This window comes from Manis pentadactyla, chromosome 12, assembly GCF_030020395.1.
Source record: "Manis pentadactyla isolate mManPen7 chromosome 12, mManPen7.hap1, whole genome shotgun sequence".
NCBI classification, from domain to species: domain Eukaryota; kingdom Metazoa; phylum Chordata; class Mammalia; order Pholidota; family Manidae; genus Manis; species Manis pentadactyla.
In genome coordinates, this window is record NC_080030.1 from 62,088,595 (window position 1) to 62,105,721 (window position 17,127).

At 36.4% G+C, this 17,127-nt stretch overlaps 1 protein-coding gene across 6 annotated transcripts in view; it reads left to right on the top strand.

Moving 5' to 3' along the window:
* The window catches only part of PTPRK (protein tyrosine phosphatase receptor type K), a 582,621-nt gene extending 566,891 nt beyond the window's left edge, over positions 1-15,730 (top strand). For all 6 annotated transcript variants that reach the window (XM_036903846.2, XM_057489272.1, XM_057489271.1 and 3 more), the window contains 9 exons: positions 935-1,089; positions 3,138-3,273; positions 3,509-3,658; positions 4,547-4,720; positions 7,630-7,761; positions 7,898-8,023; positions 10,648-10,811; positions 11,346-11,481; positions 14,240-15,730. In XM_036903846.2, the coding sequence (XP_036759741.1) occupies positions 935-1,089; positions 3,138-3,273; positions 3,509-3,658; positions 4,547-4,720; positions 7,630-7,761; positions 7,898-8,023; positions 10,648-10,811; positions 11,346-11,481; positions 14,240-14,293 (1,227 nt within the window). In that variant the 3' untranslated portion in view covers positions 14,294-15,730. The remainder of the gene's footprint in view (positions 1-934; positions 1,090-3,137; positions 3,274-3,508; positions 3,659-4,546; positions 4,721-7,629; positions 7,762-7,897; positions 8,024-10,647; positions 10,812-11,345; positions 11,482-14,239) is intronic.
* The last annotated feature ends 1,397 nt before the right edge of the window (positions 15,731-17,127 follow it).

Genomic DNA, 17,127 nt, shown 5'->3' on the forward strand with positions numbered 1-17,127 from the left:
TATTTCATGCCATTTTTCTACCTTTTCTTGTTGAACAAGTTGTATTGAGATTTCACAGATGGCCACAGAAGAGCTGGGGTTATACAGATGATAGTGGGGTTATTTTTGTTTGATTTTTCATTTGTTTGGGATTTTTTTGCTACAAATGTATATTTGTAAAAAATAAAATAAAATAAAATTCTGCAGCGTTTCATGGATATTTTCCAAACTGTACTATCACTGTCTTCATGCTTCTTTCAACAAAACGGAAGGAAAAATCTTTAAAGTGTGTGTTTGAAGGGTTCTCTCAAATTAACCCAGTAGGAGAGAGGCAAAATGATGGATCCTTCACTTCTTTCATTTTGTAGTTTTGTTTCTGTGAATAATGCTCTGTTTGCTGAGTTAGTTTGCAAAATTAAAAAAAAAAAAGAAGATTTTCCCAAAGAGCTGTTTAACTGTCTATTTTTACACAGCAATCTAGAGTAACACTGTCCTGGAAACTCCCTGCATGCTAAGCTTCAAAATCATTTTCAACATGGATAAGCAAGGCATTGAAATCTCTTTGTGCGGTGAGACGCCAGGAAGTTGTTTTTATACACCACTTAAGAACTCAGTGCTTTGAGTCAATAGGGCAGCATTTTAGCTCTCCCATTTCTTCCTTCTCCCCTAATAATTCTATGTGTTGTCATTTCCAAGTAAGAAACCGTCAAGGTAAATAAAGTTTAGCCAGACTTAACAGAACTGAGCAAGACTTCTAATTTTCTTTTCTTTGGTGATTGTCTGACAATCAAGGTAAGCTCCTAGGCCAGGTCAGGCCAGCATCCTTTTTCTGAAAATGTATGATCCTTGATAAATTCTTCATTTTTGTCATTGTCAGCCAGGTCTAGTCCCCATGATTGTGTTTAACAGCTTAATTTTGGTCTTTTTGAAACACTTCTTTAACATGTGTGCACAGAGGGGATATAATGAGATCCGTGAAGTTAAACAGTTCCACTTCACTGGCTGGCCTGACCACGGAGTGCCATACCACGCTACAGGGCTTCTTTCTTTTATCCGGAGAGTCAAGTTCTCAAACCCTCCGAGTGCTGGCCCCATCGTTGTGCACTGCAGGTGAGTGGTGGTCCAAATGGCACTGATGGTGTGCACTGTGGTTTCTTAAGTATCATGACAGGGCTTTTAAGCACAAAACTAATGCATGCTTACAAGGTTCAGCTTGCATGTTTTGCAAATAAGGTAAAACAGCAATAAGTTAACAGTTAGCTGTAAGGAGGATATAAAATAGAAACTTACAAAATAAATACTTATGTGTGTATGTTATCCACATAGAAACTCTGCCTTTTAGTAGCAACATCTGTGTTTCTGTTTTGTTCTTTTTTTTATCGCTTTTGCAAATCCTGTATTGTATGGAATGGTAGGTTGAAATAGAGATTTCTTGCCAATTTAGTAAATTCTCAATAGAATCCCAGCTTTTAAAACTAAATTTGAGACATACAGAGTTAATAAATGGTCTAAATTGCAAGAATTTTTGCTATAAAATGGCTATTTAAGAAATTTTTTACAAGCCATCCGTCAGAGGACCTTAAAAACTACATCAGTGAGATCCTGTAAATATATCCCAGAAAAGTGTGAACATTATATCCAGACTTTCTTCTGATTAGAAACTCCTCTTAAAACAAGCATTCAGAGACACTTAAAGCAAATTACATGGTCTTATTTTAAGATGTGAACAGAAAAATATGTACTGAATCTGAAAAGCTTTTCGTAAATGTGCACTCCATTCTCAAATACTATCCCTTCCAAGCTGCATAAAAATTAGGGATTTTTTTTTTTCTGAAAATCCAGCCTATTCAGAATTTAAATGATCAAATATAAAAGGGATGGAGGAAATCCACAGAAAATAAAATAAAAGTAAGGCATCTCATAAGGATCAGACACTGTGTACCCTGAAAAAAGGTCATCAATTCAATCCTCCTCAAGAAATCTGATGTCCTCATCAATTACTTTCCTGTCTCAGACTCTGGGAACAGTGATTGAAAAGATAATAGGAAAAAAAAAAAAAAAGAGAAAGGGAGATAGCCACAATGTATTTTACTTAAATTTCTTAAAGAACAGTGAGTTTAAGAGAAATGACCAAATCTGTACAACAAATAAATAATGTTAATAGCCCATCTAAGCTTTTAAAAAATGAGATAAATAGGTTTGGTTTCAGTTCAAGTGTATATTGACTTATCATAGAGGTTTCCTTTCTTATGAATTGCTTGCTTCAGAGGTGTTCCATGATGACCAGATACTCTATGGAAACAGAAGTGTCATTTTCAACTTACACTCAGGTTAATTCTGAGTTTATGAAAGAGAGGAAACTGACTAGGAAGTGAATCCCAATCCCCCCTTCCCCAAAACCAGTAATATCTTGTTTGCTCCACTGACCTATATATAAAACTGGAGAAACATTCCCAAGGGGTAAAATAATCAATAGTGTATTTTGATTCAACCAATGAATTAAATGCAGTAAGACCATGGCTTCTTTATGACCTGGAAGGAATTATATTCTTGGCCTAACAATTCATTTTCATTCTTTCTTCAGATCGCCACTCAAATATTCTCTCCTCCCTGTTGATAACACCATTTTCTTTCTAGCACTTCCCCTGAATTGTGACTCCTCAGATTTCCTGTTTGTTTCAGAATAGGTGTCTTTTGCATTGGTATTTACAAGGGCCTATCTGACTAAGACAGTGAGCCAGCATTCTTGCATTTTGCCAGAGGACCCACAACTATATGAGTATAATAATGTTTCATTTTGAGGTTAAATTGTGAAGTATGAATCCACCGCTTATCAAGTCTACAGGCTTGAAATTACGTGTATTAGATTTACATAAAATGGAACTTGAACAACATATACACATTATTTCCAAACTATAATTAGATTTACAAGGTTTATCTTTTTATTTAGAATTCCTGTTCCAACCTTCTGTGTACACAAAAGCAGGTACTCTACATGAAGTTATCTGTATATTAATAAGCATTTATACAGTATGTATAAATTATAGTTTGGATTTACCCATCAACTTGACCCCACTTATCTGAATGTTGAAGGATTGTATATAAGATTGCCTCAACATGCTTCCTGCCATTCTTTAAATTTTTTTAATTGTTTTCAGTGCTGGTGCTGGACGAACTGGCTGTTACATTGTGATTGACATCATGCTGGACATGGCTGAAAGAGAAGGCGTTGTTGATATTTACAACTGCGTCAAAGCCTTAAGATCTCGTCGCATCAATATGGTCCAAACAGAGGTATGTTGAAAGTTGATTTGCCTCTAGTGGACTTTTTTTTTAGCTCTCCCACATTTCTCAAACAGGAGATGTTTTTCACATAGAATCAGTATTTGTTCATCAAGTCATAGAGGGAAAAAATTGGTATTTTTATTAATATTTCCATATAGAGAAAATTCTTTGTGTTCTCTACCTTTGGTGACAGAAAATTTTTATGAAAACAGTATGAAAATTTTATTTTTCTTTCTTTTGGTAGGAACAGTACATTTTTATTCATGATGCCATTTTAGAAGCCTGCTTATGTGGAGAAACTGCCATACCTGTCTGTGAATTTAAAGCTGCATATTTTGATATGATTAGAATAGACTCCCAGACTAACTCTTCACATCTCAAAGATGAATTCCAGGTATTTACCATTTCCAGAGCCTCTCTTATGAACAACTTATTCCAATTTGTTCCAGGCATTATTAGTTCTTCTAAGAAAGGTCTTTCAAGTCAAATTTACAACCTTTGACCCTATTTTAAGTATAATATAATACCTGTCTATTCCATTGTCCATATTATGGAGTCAGTTTTGCATTAATGAGCTCATATCTGCTCTATCTTGAAGGGCAAATGAGTTCAGGCTCAGGAAAGAGTATGGGGTAAGATGTCATAAAAGTCAAATTTGTTGGTGATTTGTGTATTTGTGACCTTTTTTAATGCAGTCTTATGGATTTTGACCTTATGTGTCACTCACAATATGAAATCAAGCACATTAATAATAATAGCTGAACTGTGACTAAACATTGTCTCTTAAAGACCCCAAATGTTTTCACTGCCCTTAAAATGTCCCTGAGGGTATGTGACTCTGAAGTCAAAAGAAGCTCTAGAAACCTAATACTTTGATTATTTTCCCAGTGCTTTTTCCAGATGTCATGGCATATCTTCAAACTTGGCATGCCAAAATGTTATTACACATGATAGTTTCCAACTTTGAGGATGGGTCAGCATGATGGGCCACTCTAGTTCTATTGCCTTTGGTCAGGCAGTACACTTGGCATGTAGCTGTGTTGTTCAGCTTCCCTTTTTCTCCAAAGAAAAGGCACATTGAACGATGTGTGTATTGTTTCTTTGTCACCTCTCAGGCTTTGTTAGCTTTAACTACAAAGTCTTTCAGTCTGTCATGGTGGCAAATGCCCTTGCTTTGTACAAATTCTTCACTTTCTACTTGGCCTCCCAAATACTTGATGGTTCTGTGTTATCCTATTAAATGGGTCACTGTCTTTTAAAGTAGGTCCCCTTTTCTTTTTAGACCTTGAATTCAGTCACCCCTCGACTCCAAGCTGAAGACTGCAGTATAGCATGCCTGCCAAGGAACCATGACAAGAACCGATTCATGGACATGCTGCCACCTGACAGATGTCTGCCTTTTTTAATCACAATTGATGGGGAGAGTAGTAACTACATCAATGCTGCTCTTATGGATGTAAGCGACTGTCTCTTTGTCAGTGTACAGTGACATGAAAAGCTACATATTATGATGAACACTGGCTAGTTTTCAAGAAAAATTAAAATGGCCTGAAGAGGAAAATTGAAAATTTGCATTGAAATATAAATTATTGGAAAATGATTTTGAAAATTCCCCTACAGGGATTCTTAGGAACTTTAAGTTTTAGGCTTTGTTATACATTTGAACCTGTATTGTCAAATACATTCTGTACAGGAAATATCTGCAGGTAATATTTTTCATCTGAACTTCAGGGATGAAAATCCTGCTTACCTATTTTAAATACAGTTAGGAATGAATTTTTTAAATCACAGGATGCTATATCCTACCAAAGTGGTATTAATTTTGGAAATTTTATCTCTGATATTTAATGTTCCAGTAGTTTATAGCAAACTTGTTTTAAGGGCCATAAATTAATAGATGATATTTATAAATAAGTAGGGAAGGCATGTTACACAGCCCCACTCTACACACAATTATCTTGCCCCACTCCACTCTTCGTAAACTTTAGATGGTAGAGCACGTGCTCAGCATATTAGCATCCTGTAGACGGAAGAACATGGAAAGAGAGTTTTAAATTAGTCTGTGGCCACCTTGCTTTGGTTACCCTGGGAAGAAGCAAGAAGGCCATCAAGGTTCAGAATCCTTTTAAACAGTTTACTACTTTCATTTGTAAACATTTCCTGTTTTTGCCTCTAGCCTGTAGAACCATAGCAGGAGCAATTAGAAGGCAGGGTTCATTCCCATGAGACAAATAATAAAACTTTATAAGTTATTGCTCCTATTGTGTTTTCCAAAATTAACTTCTGATAAACACAGGATAGCCCATGTTCAGCTTCTGAGATGAGTCTTTTAGCCAGGTCTTTTGTTCTTTTTTATGCTGCAGAGCAGAGTAGACTAAAGGCAGGCACAAGTAATAAGCTCCTATTCTTGTCATGACTGGAGTCTTGCCTAGTCATTAATCATATCCATTGAAATCACATTAGGTCCTTATTGTACCTTTTCTTCCCATTGTAATTGTCTGGAAAGGAAAATAAAACAGATACAAAGAAAACACCCAAGACCTTCTCATTTCTAAGTCTAGACTTGAAATGAAAAAAGGCTGTGTGAGAAAGGGAAGAAGAAAATAACGCTGACAAAGATATTGATGAGGCATAGGTTTGAGGCATCTTTTTGTCTTTGTCATCTCTGTCAAGTTTTTCTTAATTTCCAGGTTGTTTTCAAGGGCCGTATGTGGTGAGTATGAGCCTAAACCTGGTACTCCATCTGTTCCTACTCTCTGCTTACTTCCCTATAATTCAACAAGATGTATTTCATAGTTGAAACCACCCTACAGATTTAGTAGTGTAGTTGGAGCTTCAGAAAAGTAAAGATTGGTTCACCTTAGAAGAACAAGGCTCATTCATCAACACCGCTATTCCCTCTACCCTCTGTGCCCATTACTAGTGTTATACACTCCTTCGCCATCCCTGTAAAGAATCAGGAGGTAAGGCCAAGGAGGCTATGATTTTAAAGGCTTAGATACGCTCCTGCACTTGGAAAGGAAATAATTAGAAAATCTTCAGTCTTTTCCCATATCATCCCCTCATTCATCTCTCCCTTGTCACTCAAAAAATGAGTGAATAGCTTTCAGCCACCTTTGACTTACCTTTCCACAGAGCAGAAGTTTAACTGGAAGGAAGGCATACTCTTTTCTTATCCTTTCACATGAACCTTTATACCTTTCTGAGGAGTCACTGACCCGAGCTGCAGGTATAACTCTGTGAGGTCTTGAGGTCATTTGGAAGCAGCCAAGTGAGTTACCATCTACTCAGATTCATCCTTTGGTCTTCCGTGGAGTGGAATGTCATGGTTAGCAGTAGTTTCTAACTGGTAATAGGATCAGTGAAGTTCGAGGATCAATTTCTACACTGATGTTAAGGCATTTGAACGACTTAAAGAGTGGTATGATACAATGAGTTAGAAAATCACTGGCAATTTTTATTAGCTAAGGAAATTTATCTCACGCAACTGTCTAGTAATTTTTTTTTTACAAATAATTTTTTAACAAGTCATTAGCTTGAGTTATTACATAGAAATGTATATTTCTGTTCTAGTGTAGATCATCTGTCTGCAGAACACAGATTGCCCAGGCCCGATGAGCAGACCCTCTCCTTCAGGATAGAGATAATGTGTGTCCTAATCAAGGGGCCCTTGGTAAACATGAGCCCTTTCCTCTTAGATGGAGCCAAGGAGTGCATTGGTTTTACTCTTTGGCCCTTGAAAAATCTTAAATGAATGAAACTACCATTTTGACCATTAGAAATGCCCAGAAAACTGTGGTAAGTGCATTGCCTCCAAGATGTGCAGAATGTGCTGATAATATCTATATAATGTAAAGCACGTAAGTTTGAGACCTATGTGGTTTTTCTTATTTGGAATTAGAGGAGAACCAGACAGTTATGTATATAACAGTTGATAGATGATAGGTAGATACAGACCCACACATACCACAAGATTCTGTGCCTTCAGCCTCTCAGACTGATGACCATCAGAAAGCTAAAAAAGCCCCAGAGGTGCATCATGGAGCATCTTAACCCCAAGAAGTCCTTTGGTTTCTTCTTTTGTATTTGTCCTGTATTTTCTTTTCTCAACAAAACAAAACTGAATTTCTTGGCTTGAATGGCTGCTGAGGCACTGAAATCTTACCATCTGTTTGACTCATTACTAGCTCCAGTGTATTCCCCTGACCCAAATCTGTTATTCCCTGTGTATACAACAGTCTAGCTCATCTTCCTGGGATACTATTACATCTTTCTGGTCTTACAACAAAGGGCACTGAATCTGCTTGTACAGCTGTTGGTTCATTTAAGTTCATATGTTTCTCCATCCCCCTTATTTCTTCACAGAGCTACAGGCAACCAGCTGCTTTCATCGTCACGCAGTACCCTCTGCCAAACACCATGAAGGACTTCTGGAGATTGGTGTATGATTATGGCTGTACCTCCATTGTGATGTTAAACGAAGTCGACTTGTCCCAGGTTAATGCCTATGGGTTGCTTTTGGGTACTTACATTAATGAAGTAGTAATAAAACACTGAAATCAGCTTTGTACTACCCTAAGTAGAAAACAAATAATGCTCATTTTCTTTCTCTTTCAAATCATTCATCATGTAGGGCTGCCCTCAGTACTGGCCCGAAGAAGGGATGCTGCGATATGGCCCCATCCAAGTGGAATGTATGTCTTGCTCAATGGATTGTGATGTGATAAACCGGATTTTTAGAATATGCAATCTAACAAGAGTAAGTCATTAATCATTTTTAACTGAGCTGCTCCAGAACAGGTGATAATAACCATGATGTGCTCAGGCTCTAATTCCATTCAGACAACAGGGAGAGTAGAATTAATAGGTATTGTGTCATCAGTCCCAAAGCTAGTAATCATTCGATACCTTAGTACTAGAACAGAAACAGAGAAGCAGAAATGCTAGAAGCTGGGTTTCCTGGTCCATTACTAGACTAATGTATTCCATCTAGAAATCTAAATTCAGGTGCAGTAGCTCAGTTGACTTGGATTTCTGGCCCTGGCCCCTGAACATGAGTGGCCTTATCTCAAGTTGACTGCCTGTTTTGTAGCATTGATATCCAGCCCAGAAAAGGCATGCAATTGAAAAATAAGAATATAATAATAATACTGACAGAGAAGAAATTTTACCTCAGAAGAAAGGAATTTGTTGGACCAGCCATTGTAGAAGGGTTCCATGTCACTATTCCAAGTCCTGCATATATGGGAGGATCCCAGGCAGGAAGGAAAAGTACATCTCAGCCATCATTAATTCTCTTCTACCAACAATTTCACCTTTCTAAATGTCTAGCATCTGGCTCTGCCCATTTAATAACTAGAATCAGTGCTGTGACCTATGTGCCTTTTCCTAGGAGTAGACTAGCAACGGTGTACCTCAGGAGTCTTTCTTTCCTTGACTTTTCATGTGTTTTGCACTAAATGACAAACTACGTTTGGGGTATCTCAAAAAAAAAAACACGCTAGTAAAAACTGTTTAGATTATGTAACCAAACAACAAGGAGAATTTGAAATGAAAATAAGAAAACCCTCTTAACTTCCATGGAGTCACTCTCTTTTTAAAGGGAAAGATTGCTGTTTTTTAGTAGCAGCTTAATGTATGTGTATTATTTTTAAGTGTGTGATTAGGATTGTCGTGCTTCAGTGTTTTTCGTATCAAAATGACTATGTTTCTGGTGAGTAAGTCTATACGTATGTAACTGTAAGCAGAGGATAAAATCATATCCAATTCTATTGCTCATTTCAGTGGAGGAAAAAAAGGATAACTTCAATCATGTCATAATATCAGTGCGTATCTTAGATGTTAATTTAAGTGAAATCTCATTATGTCTGCACATCTGTTACATGATGGTTCTGGTAATATTTTAGTTGAAAAATCGTAGCTGCTAAACTAAGCAAGTGAGACTTGTCTGCTAATTGAGCTGTTTACATGAAAAATATTCTAAGAACAGGAATTGAAGTCTGTGTTACATTTTTTCTTGTCAGCATAGCTGCAATTTGCTTGTTTATTTCCCTCTCTATTTAGTATTCTGATCCTTATCAGTACATGATATTTTTCTGTTCCTAATCTCATTTAATATCATTCATGTCATCGGATATTTAGTAGGTACCAGTGAGAAAAGAAGCTGGGTGTTAGAGCAGGTAGATCCTTGTCCTACCAAAACCCGTGGGAGCCCTTGCCATATGGACCTTTAGATCTGATGCCTTATTATATGGCCTACTCACATATCAAAAATTCTTCCTTACATTTTCCTTTGAGGCTTTAAAATTGTGATTCATTCATTCAACAGTACTATTCTTCAGAAAGTATTTTGCTAGGTTCTAGAGATACAAAGTATAGGGGGGAAAAAAGAGAGAGGTTTCCTTGTCCTTAAATAATTTATATTTTATCAGGAAAGATAAGCATTGAACAACTAATTGTCTAACATTTATTTACAAATATGAGAAATTTTATAGAGAATAAGTATAGAATATAAGGTGTTTGCGTGATTGGACATAACTGAGTAATCAGAGAAGACTTCTTGGAGGCAATGATGTTTAAGCCAAAATGTGAAGAATCAGTAGGAGCTATTTGGGGTGGGGTAACCATCTCAAAGTTTCCACAGGACAGAGAGGTTTCCTAAGACACACAAGTTTCAGTGCAAAGACCAGAAAAATCCAGGGCAACCCCAAGAAAAGTTGGTCACTCGATTGAGATTGAGAAGGGCAAGCAAGAAGGAAATGTCCAAGGCAAAGGGGAGACAAGAAATGATTTGAGAAGCAGTCTAAAAGACACCAGTGTGCTTAGAACTTGAAGAGTGGAATCATGTGTTAGAATAAAGGGAAGGTGGGAGAAGAAGGTGAAGCCTCATCATGTAGGGATTTTTATTTAAGCCATGGTAGCAATTTAGGTTTTGTGATAAGATCATGGGTAGGCATTAAAGCAGGGGAATGACAAGATGATATTTGCATTTCAAAATTATTATGATGCCTGCAGTAAGAATGGTTTGGAAGGAGATCAAAGTTTTTTTATTCAGAGAGATCAACTAGGGAGTAATTATCATAATTTGTGATTGGGAGTGCCAGGATGTCAGTGGCAGTAAAGAGGAGATGAACTTGAAAGTTATTTAAGAAGTATAACCATAAGAATTGGCTGTTGGATATGCGGTGTGAGGCTTATATAAATGATGATTCGCCTGTTTCTTGCTTCTGTAATTTAGAACGTTTCTGCACTGGTATGTACATATTTCAGATTTTTATCAGCTAGACTCGATCTATGTCATTGTCATTTATATAATGGTACAAACTGGGATGCACCTTTTAGTTTCTGGTAAAAATTCAGTAATAAAAATACTTCTCCCTACAGCCACAGGAAGGTTATCTGATGGTGCAGCAGTTTCAGTATCTGGGGTGGGCTTCTCATCGAGAAGTGCCTGGCTCCAAGCGGTCATTTTTGAAACTGATACTGCAGGTGGAAAAATGGCAGGAGGAATGCGAGGAGGGGGAAGGCCGGACGATCATCCACTGCCTGTGAGTAGGCGACGTGGCCGGGCAGGGCACAGGGCCCCGGTGCTCACTGCTTCATTGGCCTTCCATTTCCCGTGTTCAAGAGCACCTGACTCACATCTTACAGGCCCCCGGGGCTATTATTTTAAAATAATTTTCCTGCTCATGAATCTATAACTACTAACTTTAATTTTCATATTTTAAAAAAATGATTATTTTATAGTTATTATACGATTCAATCTCTTCCGCACACTACTCAGAGCCACTTTTCTGATTTACAGTGTTTACAAATCTGTCAAAATCTCAAGGTATCTAAGTTGCAGCGATTTGTGCTTATAGTCTATCGCAAGCATAAGCTACTGACTGAGCTAACGTCAGCCTCCAGGGTCCTTCCTCTCGGCTCTGTACACATACCTGAACACGCATGATGCAAAATTAAGACACAAATGGAAAATAAGTAAAAGCTAAGGTGTTTTTTTTTTTCCCAAACATATGATTGTGTGACCTACGGTCCTCAAAAGCGACTGTCTAAGATGCTTTTGCTTTCTGTGCTTCTAGAAACGGTGGTGGGCGAAGTGGCATGTTCTGCGCCATAGGCATTGTTGTTGAAATGGTCAAACGGCAAAACGTTGTCGACGTGTTCCATGCTGTCAAGACACTAAGGAACAGCAAGCCAAACATGGTGGAAGCCCCGGTGAGTCACAGTCTTCAACAGACAAGGCGGCATAGAGATTAGTCAAGTCATGTTACCTACTTGTTGCTCCGACTTACTACACACAGGCAATCAGATGGGAACTGAGTCTTTGTGGGGACTTTCCTGGCTAAATGATGAATGGCTATGTATCCCTTTCTACTCACATAAACATCAACACTTACCACATAAACTGTTAATGATAAAGGAAGCTATTTTCCCGTGATTTGGGAAATGTGTGGGATATTTTTTTTCTGTTGCAGGTAATAAATATTTGCTGAAATAAACGGTAGTAAATGGCTTTATGATAAGAATACATCCTGCTGTCTAGACTGTATTCTTGTTTATTTTTATTTCTTAAATAATATTGAGTTAGCTAGTAAAACATTAATCTGAGGGATATACTCATAGGTTGCATCAGAACTTCAGACACCTGACGTTTTTAAAGAGCAACTTAAATTTATTTTAGTTATTATCTCTAATTCTTCATTCCTGTTCAAATTATAAATTTTAAACCATCGCTGCTGACAGTTTTCAGCTTTTACCAATTATAGAGTATGGGTCATATGCTACATGAATTTGCCAGGGCTCATAAAATTAGAACACTGCTTACAAAATAGGAGCTGATAGGTATGTGTATGTGGGAGTTCATCTGGCTAAAGCTATGTGAAGAGTGAGAAAGTTAAGCTTCTCTAGACATTTTACTTCTAAAGAAAAACGTCTGTGGGTTATGCATATGTGCGCGGTGGGATAAGGTCAGGAGCAGCCGTGTAGTTTATGCTCACAGAAAAGTAAACCAGAAAAACCAAGGCATCATTGTTGCTTGCCTTACATTTATCAAGATGATCAGATAAGTTAAATGAGCAATTCAATAAACCTTTAAAGTATTCTTACCACTTCCTGCCCATGGATTGTTCACACAAGAAGTGCATTGCTTCCTGAGACAAAATCTAAAGAGTTTCATTTATACTGTTTCACTTTTAAGAGCAGTAACAGTTTTCTTCCCCTTGGACCCTTCTAATTCAGCCCCTCCTCGAGGTTATTGTAGCTGTTTGGACAAGATGATGTTGGTTTTGACCAGGTGTTGGCAGTGGAGTTGGAGAAAGGGGATGGGTTGTAAGGATGGTTAAGTTAGAGCTCTCAAGTCTTCATACAAAACAGATGAGTAGTGGTTATGTCTTTAAACACTTTACAGTCTGAAGATTTCATAATATATACTCTGCCCCTATCTCTCAGATCAAGTCAAGCCTTTTTCAGTTCATCAATGGGTTCACTTCTGGCCTTAGAATTCAAATTTTACCTTCAAATTCAACTCCGACTTCCCAGTGTTACTTAAAAAAAAAAAAAAAAAAAAGAACCTGTGGTTAAACCCAGCCGTTCTAGAACCTTCCAAAGAGTTATTATTTACCTTTACATCATGTCCCATGAATCCTGACTAAATACCTTACCCTCTGATTTTTGTTTAATCGAAGTTAGGGATTATTTCAGTGAACTGTTGAATTGAACTGACAAGTTTGCTGAGGAAATTTAGAGTGTAAACAAAACTGCTAGAGACTGATTAAAGAGACATAACTGTTTTCAAGCACTTTTTGCCTCTTCAGATGCACTTACCAGTGGTAGACTAATTTAAATCACACCTACTTGATAATTAGGGAAGGATTGATAAAGACCTCTTGGGGAAAGTTTTTATTACCCTAGTTTATTGCTGAAGAACACCTGTAAGTTCTCCTTAGAAATAATACGTGTTTTCGACTGAATTGGAAACTTTTTAATAAGCTACATATTCCAAATCATAATTTGTAGTATAGTCTCTGAATTTTTCTAAATTCTTGATAATAGAGCAACACATAGATGGACTTAGAGGAAAGGCAATTTTGACTCAAAAATTTTATGTCACCCAAATTGTCTTAAATACAGAAAAGGGGCAGAAATAAATTTCCGATTACAAATAAGGTCAAAAAAATTAAGAACCACAAATTATTCTTGATAAATTTACTTAAATACTTTGATGAACCCAAGACCATATCAAAAATTAAGGACTTGGAATGGTGATGTAGCAGTTTTAAAATGATTGGCTTTTTTTTTTTCTGCTAAGGAAAAAATCTGAAGTGTGGTAAAGAATATTTGCACATGTTCACTGTAACATTATTTATAATACAGGAAAAAATAGAAGCAATCTAATAGTCAAATAATCCATATATTAGGTTTTTATGTAGTATTAAAAGAGGTATTAAATAACATGGGAAAAAGACACATACAATATTAAATGAAGGAAATTAAAATATAAAATTATATCCTTAATATATGTATGTAATTGTATTTGTTCTAAAATAATTATTTCAACCACGCATAAAAAAGGACTAAAGCAAAACTGAGGCAGTATTATAGCAATTGTTTCTGGTAGTAGAATTACAGAAACTCTTTTTCTGATTCTTTATATTTTTCTACACTGAGAAATATTTCTGTAATGATCAGGTATTTCTTTTATAATCAGGAAAAAGTACTGGACTTTAAAAAAATATTGATAGAAAATAAGGGAGAAACGTAACATGTCTTTTTACATCTAGTTCCTTTTACTTAAATAGCGGCCATTAGACTAAACAGTAAAATATGTATTCACAGACATTAAACTTGCATTTAAAAAAGTAATCTAAAGTGGTCACCAAATATTCATTTGGGAGCTATGATCCACCGTCAGTCTCCTCTTCTTACCTTTACTCAACTCTTTGGTTTTAACATTGTTTGTTTTGCCATCTTTCAGGAGCAGTACCGTTTCTGCTATGATGTAGCTCTGGAGTATCTGGAATCGTCTTAGTCGGGTGAGGCTTCAGAGTGCATCCAAGCAGGAGCCTGTTCACCTGTTGAGCCAGCAGCTGTTGTACCTGCTACACCTGGGCAGAAAGATTTTAACGTGGGGGGTGGGAGACTTTTACATTCAAGAGGTGAAAGTATTTTTCTTATGAAGTTGCGTATCTTAATAAAAAGGACTCAATTAGTTTCTATTATTGTATGAAAGCACCAACATTTCGTGCCACATAAATTATATTTAATAAGAACCAGATTCAAAGGAGAATTTATCAGTGTTTGTACAGTGAATATGCAGCCTCTCCTGGTTTTGGTAGAGCGGCCACCACATGTTGCATGAATTAATACTTTCAAAGGGGCACTTTTCTCCCTTTTTTAGATAAAAAGACATTAGATCTTTAAAGGAAGAAGAAAGAAAAGCTGTGCGAATTCATAGTAAAGTTCATTTTTTATATGTTTCAAGTGTAGCAGATCTCTATATAAATATATAAATATATATAACTGGCTTATTTTCATTTAATGTGCAATGATGGCTGGATCATTTAAAGTTCTTTTTAGAAAAAAAACATAAGCCAAAGACTCAAGTGTAAATATGTCTATACGGAGAAAGCACATTATATTTATTGGTTACTTACATTCCTTTTTTGATGGCTAAACTACTACCACCACACATTTTTTTTTTCTGAAAAAAGCTTTTTCTTTCACTAAACTCAATTGTAAACGATTTTTGTAGATTATTTTTTGTATGTTTTAGTGTAAGTCGAGGATAAACTTTTTATTCATAAACCAGGAAGCAATGTTCTTTATAGTGATTCTCTTGTGTACATGCTTGTGAATTAAATTTATGTAAAACACCTTGGCAATTGGGTCTTTTACTATAGGACCAAATTAAAACATTTTGCTGAAAATGCCTCATTTTTCCACAATTTCATTAGGTAAATAGTGGTTTCATGATCATATATGAGAATTGCACACATTCCAAGGCCTTGCTGATGACTTGTGCTATGTTGAGCATAGTCTTTAAGCGTCATTTAAATTTTAAAGGAATTCATCATTTCAGCCTGTGACCAAGAACTGGTCGAGAAAACAGAATGGCAACATTTATGCTTTCAGGGTCATGATTTAGCAAACTGTAAACTGTCAAGGTGACAGTGTTACTTTTCTTGCTTACATGCACAAGCTTTGAGTTCTGACCATAGACAGTGTGAACAAATCAGTGTCAGATTCCTGTTTTGTGCATCGTTGCAGGATTTTCAAGTGGACCTTTCTAAATGTGGTCTTGTTCACATGCTTCATGTAATTGTAACTTAACATCATCAGCTTGCAGTTTGTTACTGACTAAAGCATTACGGTATCCTCTTCCTCTTCCTAGGCTGCCAGTACATGACATGGTGCTTATAAGATTTAATTAAAATAAGAGCAAAATAAAGTTTTATAATTACAGCCATTATTGGTTACACATCATTTTCTCCTCTTAAATTTTCATGCCTTCCCTCCCAAATAGATAGCCTGTCTCCATGGATATAAGTAGACCACAAAAAAAGTAAAACCAATGTCCAAGCACTAATATCTTTCATTTTTATTTATTTTTTCACTGAATGTCAAAAAGTCCACATAAGTGGAGGGGGGGAAAGCAATGGGCTTGACATCTTTTTTTTTTAATTCGCTATGTATGTAACTATCCTTTTATGTAATATATTTCCTTATTACTTCCCTGGAACAAATCTTATAATCAGCATCCCTATTTTACCAGTGATAAAACTGAAGTTAATGAGAAGGTAAATGATTGGCTGACAGATTCAAATTGGAGTCTGATTTAGCAGTTCAATCTCTTCTGCTAAACACAGTTTCCCTGATGGCATGACAGAATATTTGGCACTTCATTCTTATTGTTCCTCATTAATTGATTTTCTCAAAAACTAGCATCAATGGCATCTTCACACTTTTATCTGCTGTGTACATTATTAGAATATTTGTGCCTTTTCTTAGTAAGACTTTAGATAAAGAGACTTTATCCTTTCCTAGGAAGACTAATATCCATTTAAGCATGGATGGATTTAACCATAAAAAAACCAAAAACTCAACCAAGATTTCTTTACCTGATGTTAATCTCATGGAAGATTCTGCTTTGCTGACCCTGATCTCATTTCTACTCACATGAATGAATCAGAATCAGCAGTGTGGTGGGCCAGATACATACAAGCAACTGGAAATTTATGCATCTTAACCAAGTACTCTTGAAAATAAGTGTTTAGCCTTTTAGTCTAAGCTGCCTAGCCTTTTTCTAATATTTAGTCTTTGGAGAAAGAAAAGGGTCTTGCATTAATGTGTTGCTATATCAGAGCCAAATGATTTCTGACATAGAAAAAGGAAGATATTTTTACCTGGACAAGGAAGAAGAGGAGATATGTTCACCTCCACACTGATGTGCATATTCAGTATTCACTGCACTGAGAACGCCTTGGGTCCCAGGTGTTCATGTAATAAGCCTGGAAGTCTTCACCCTTCCAAGACAAGATGCTTCCGAGAGAGATCCCCAGCATCTAAAAAATGTACTAGACAACCTGTTCATTTTGGAAATCCACCTTTGAAAGTTGCCTCACTTTCATGGGGAGTGACAATTGTACATTTATATTTAATTTCTGTGTGCTTTAGCAAGTAGTCCCTTTTCATGGCAAAATGGTTAGAAATCAATATTCTGTTCCATACTCTAGTATAATATGTAGAATATTTACTCCATAAAATATTTCCGTAGGCAGCAACTCCACATCTTTCCTAGACTTCATTTCATTGTTTTAGTAAACACCTCTGTTCCATGGAGGGGCAATAAGCTATTTTAGTGAA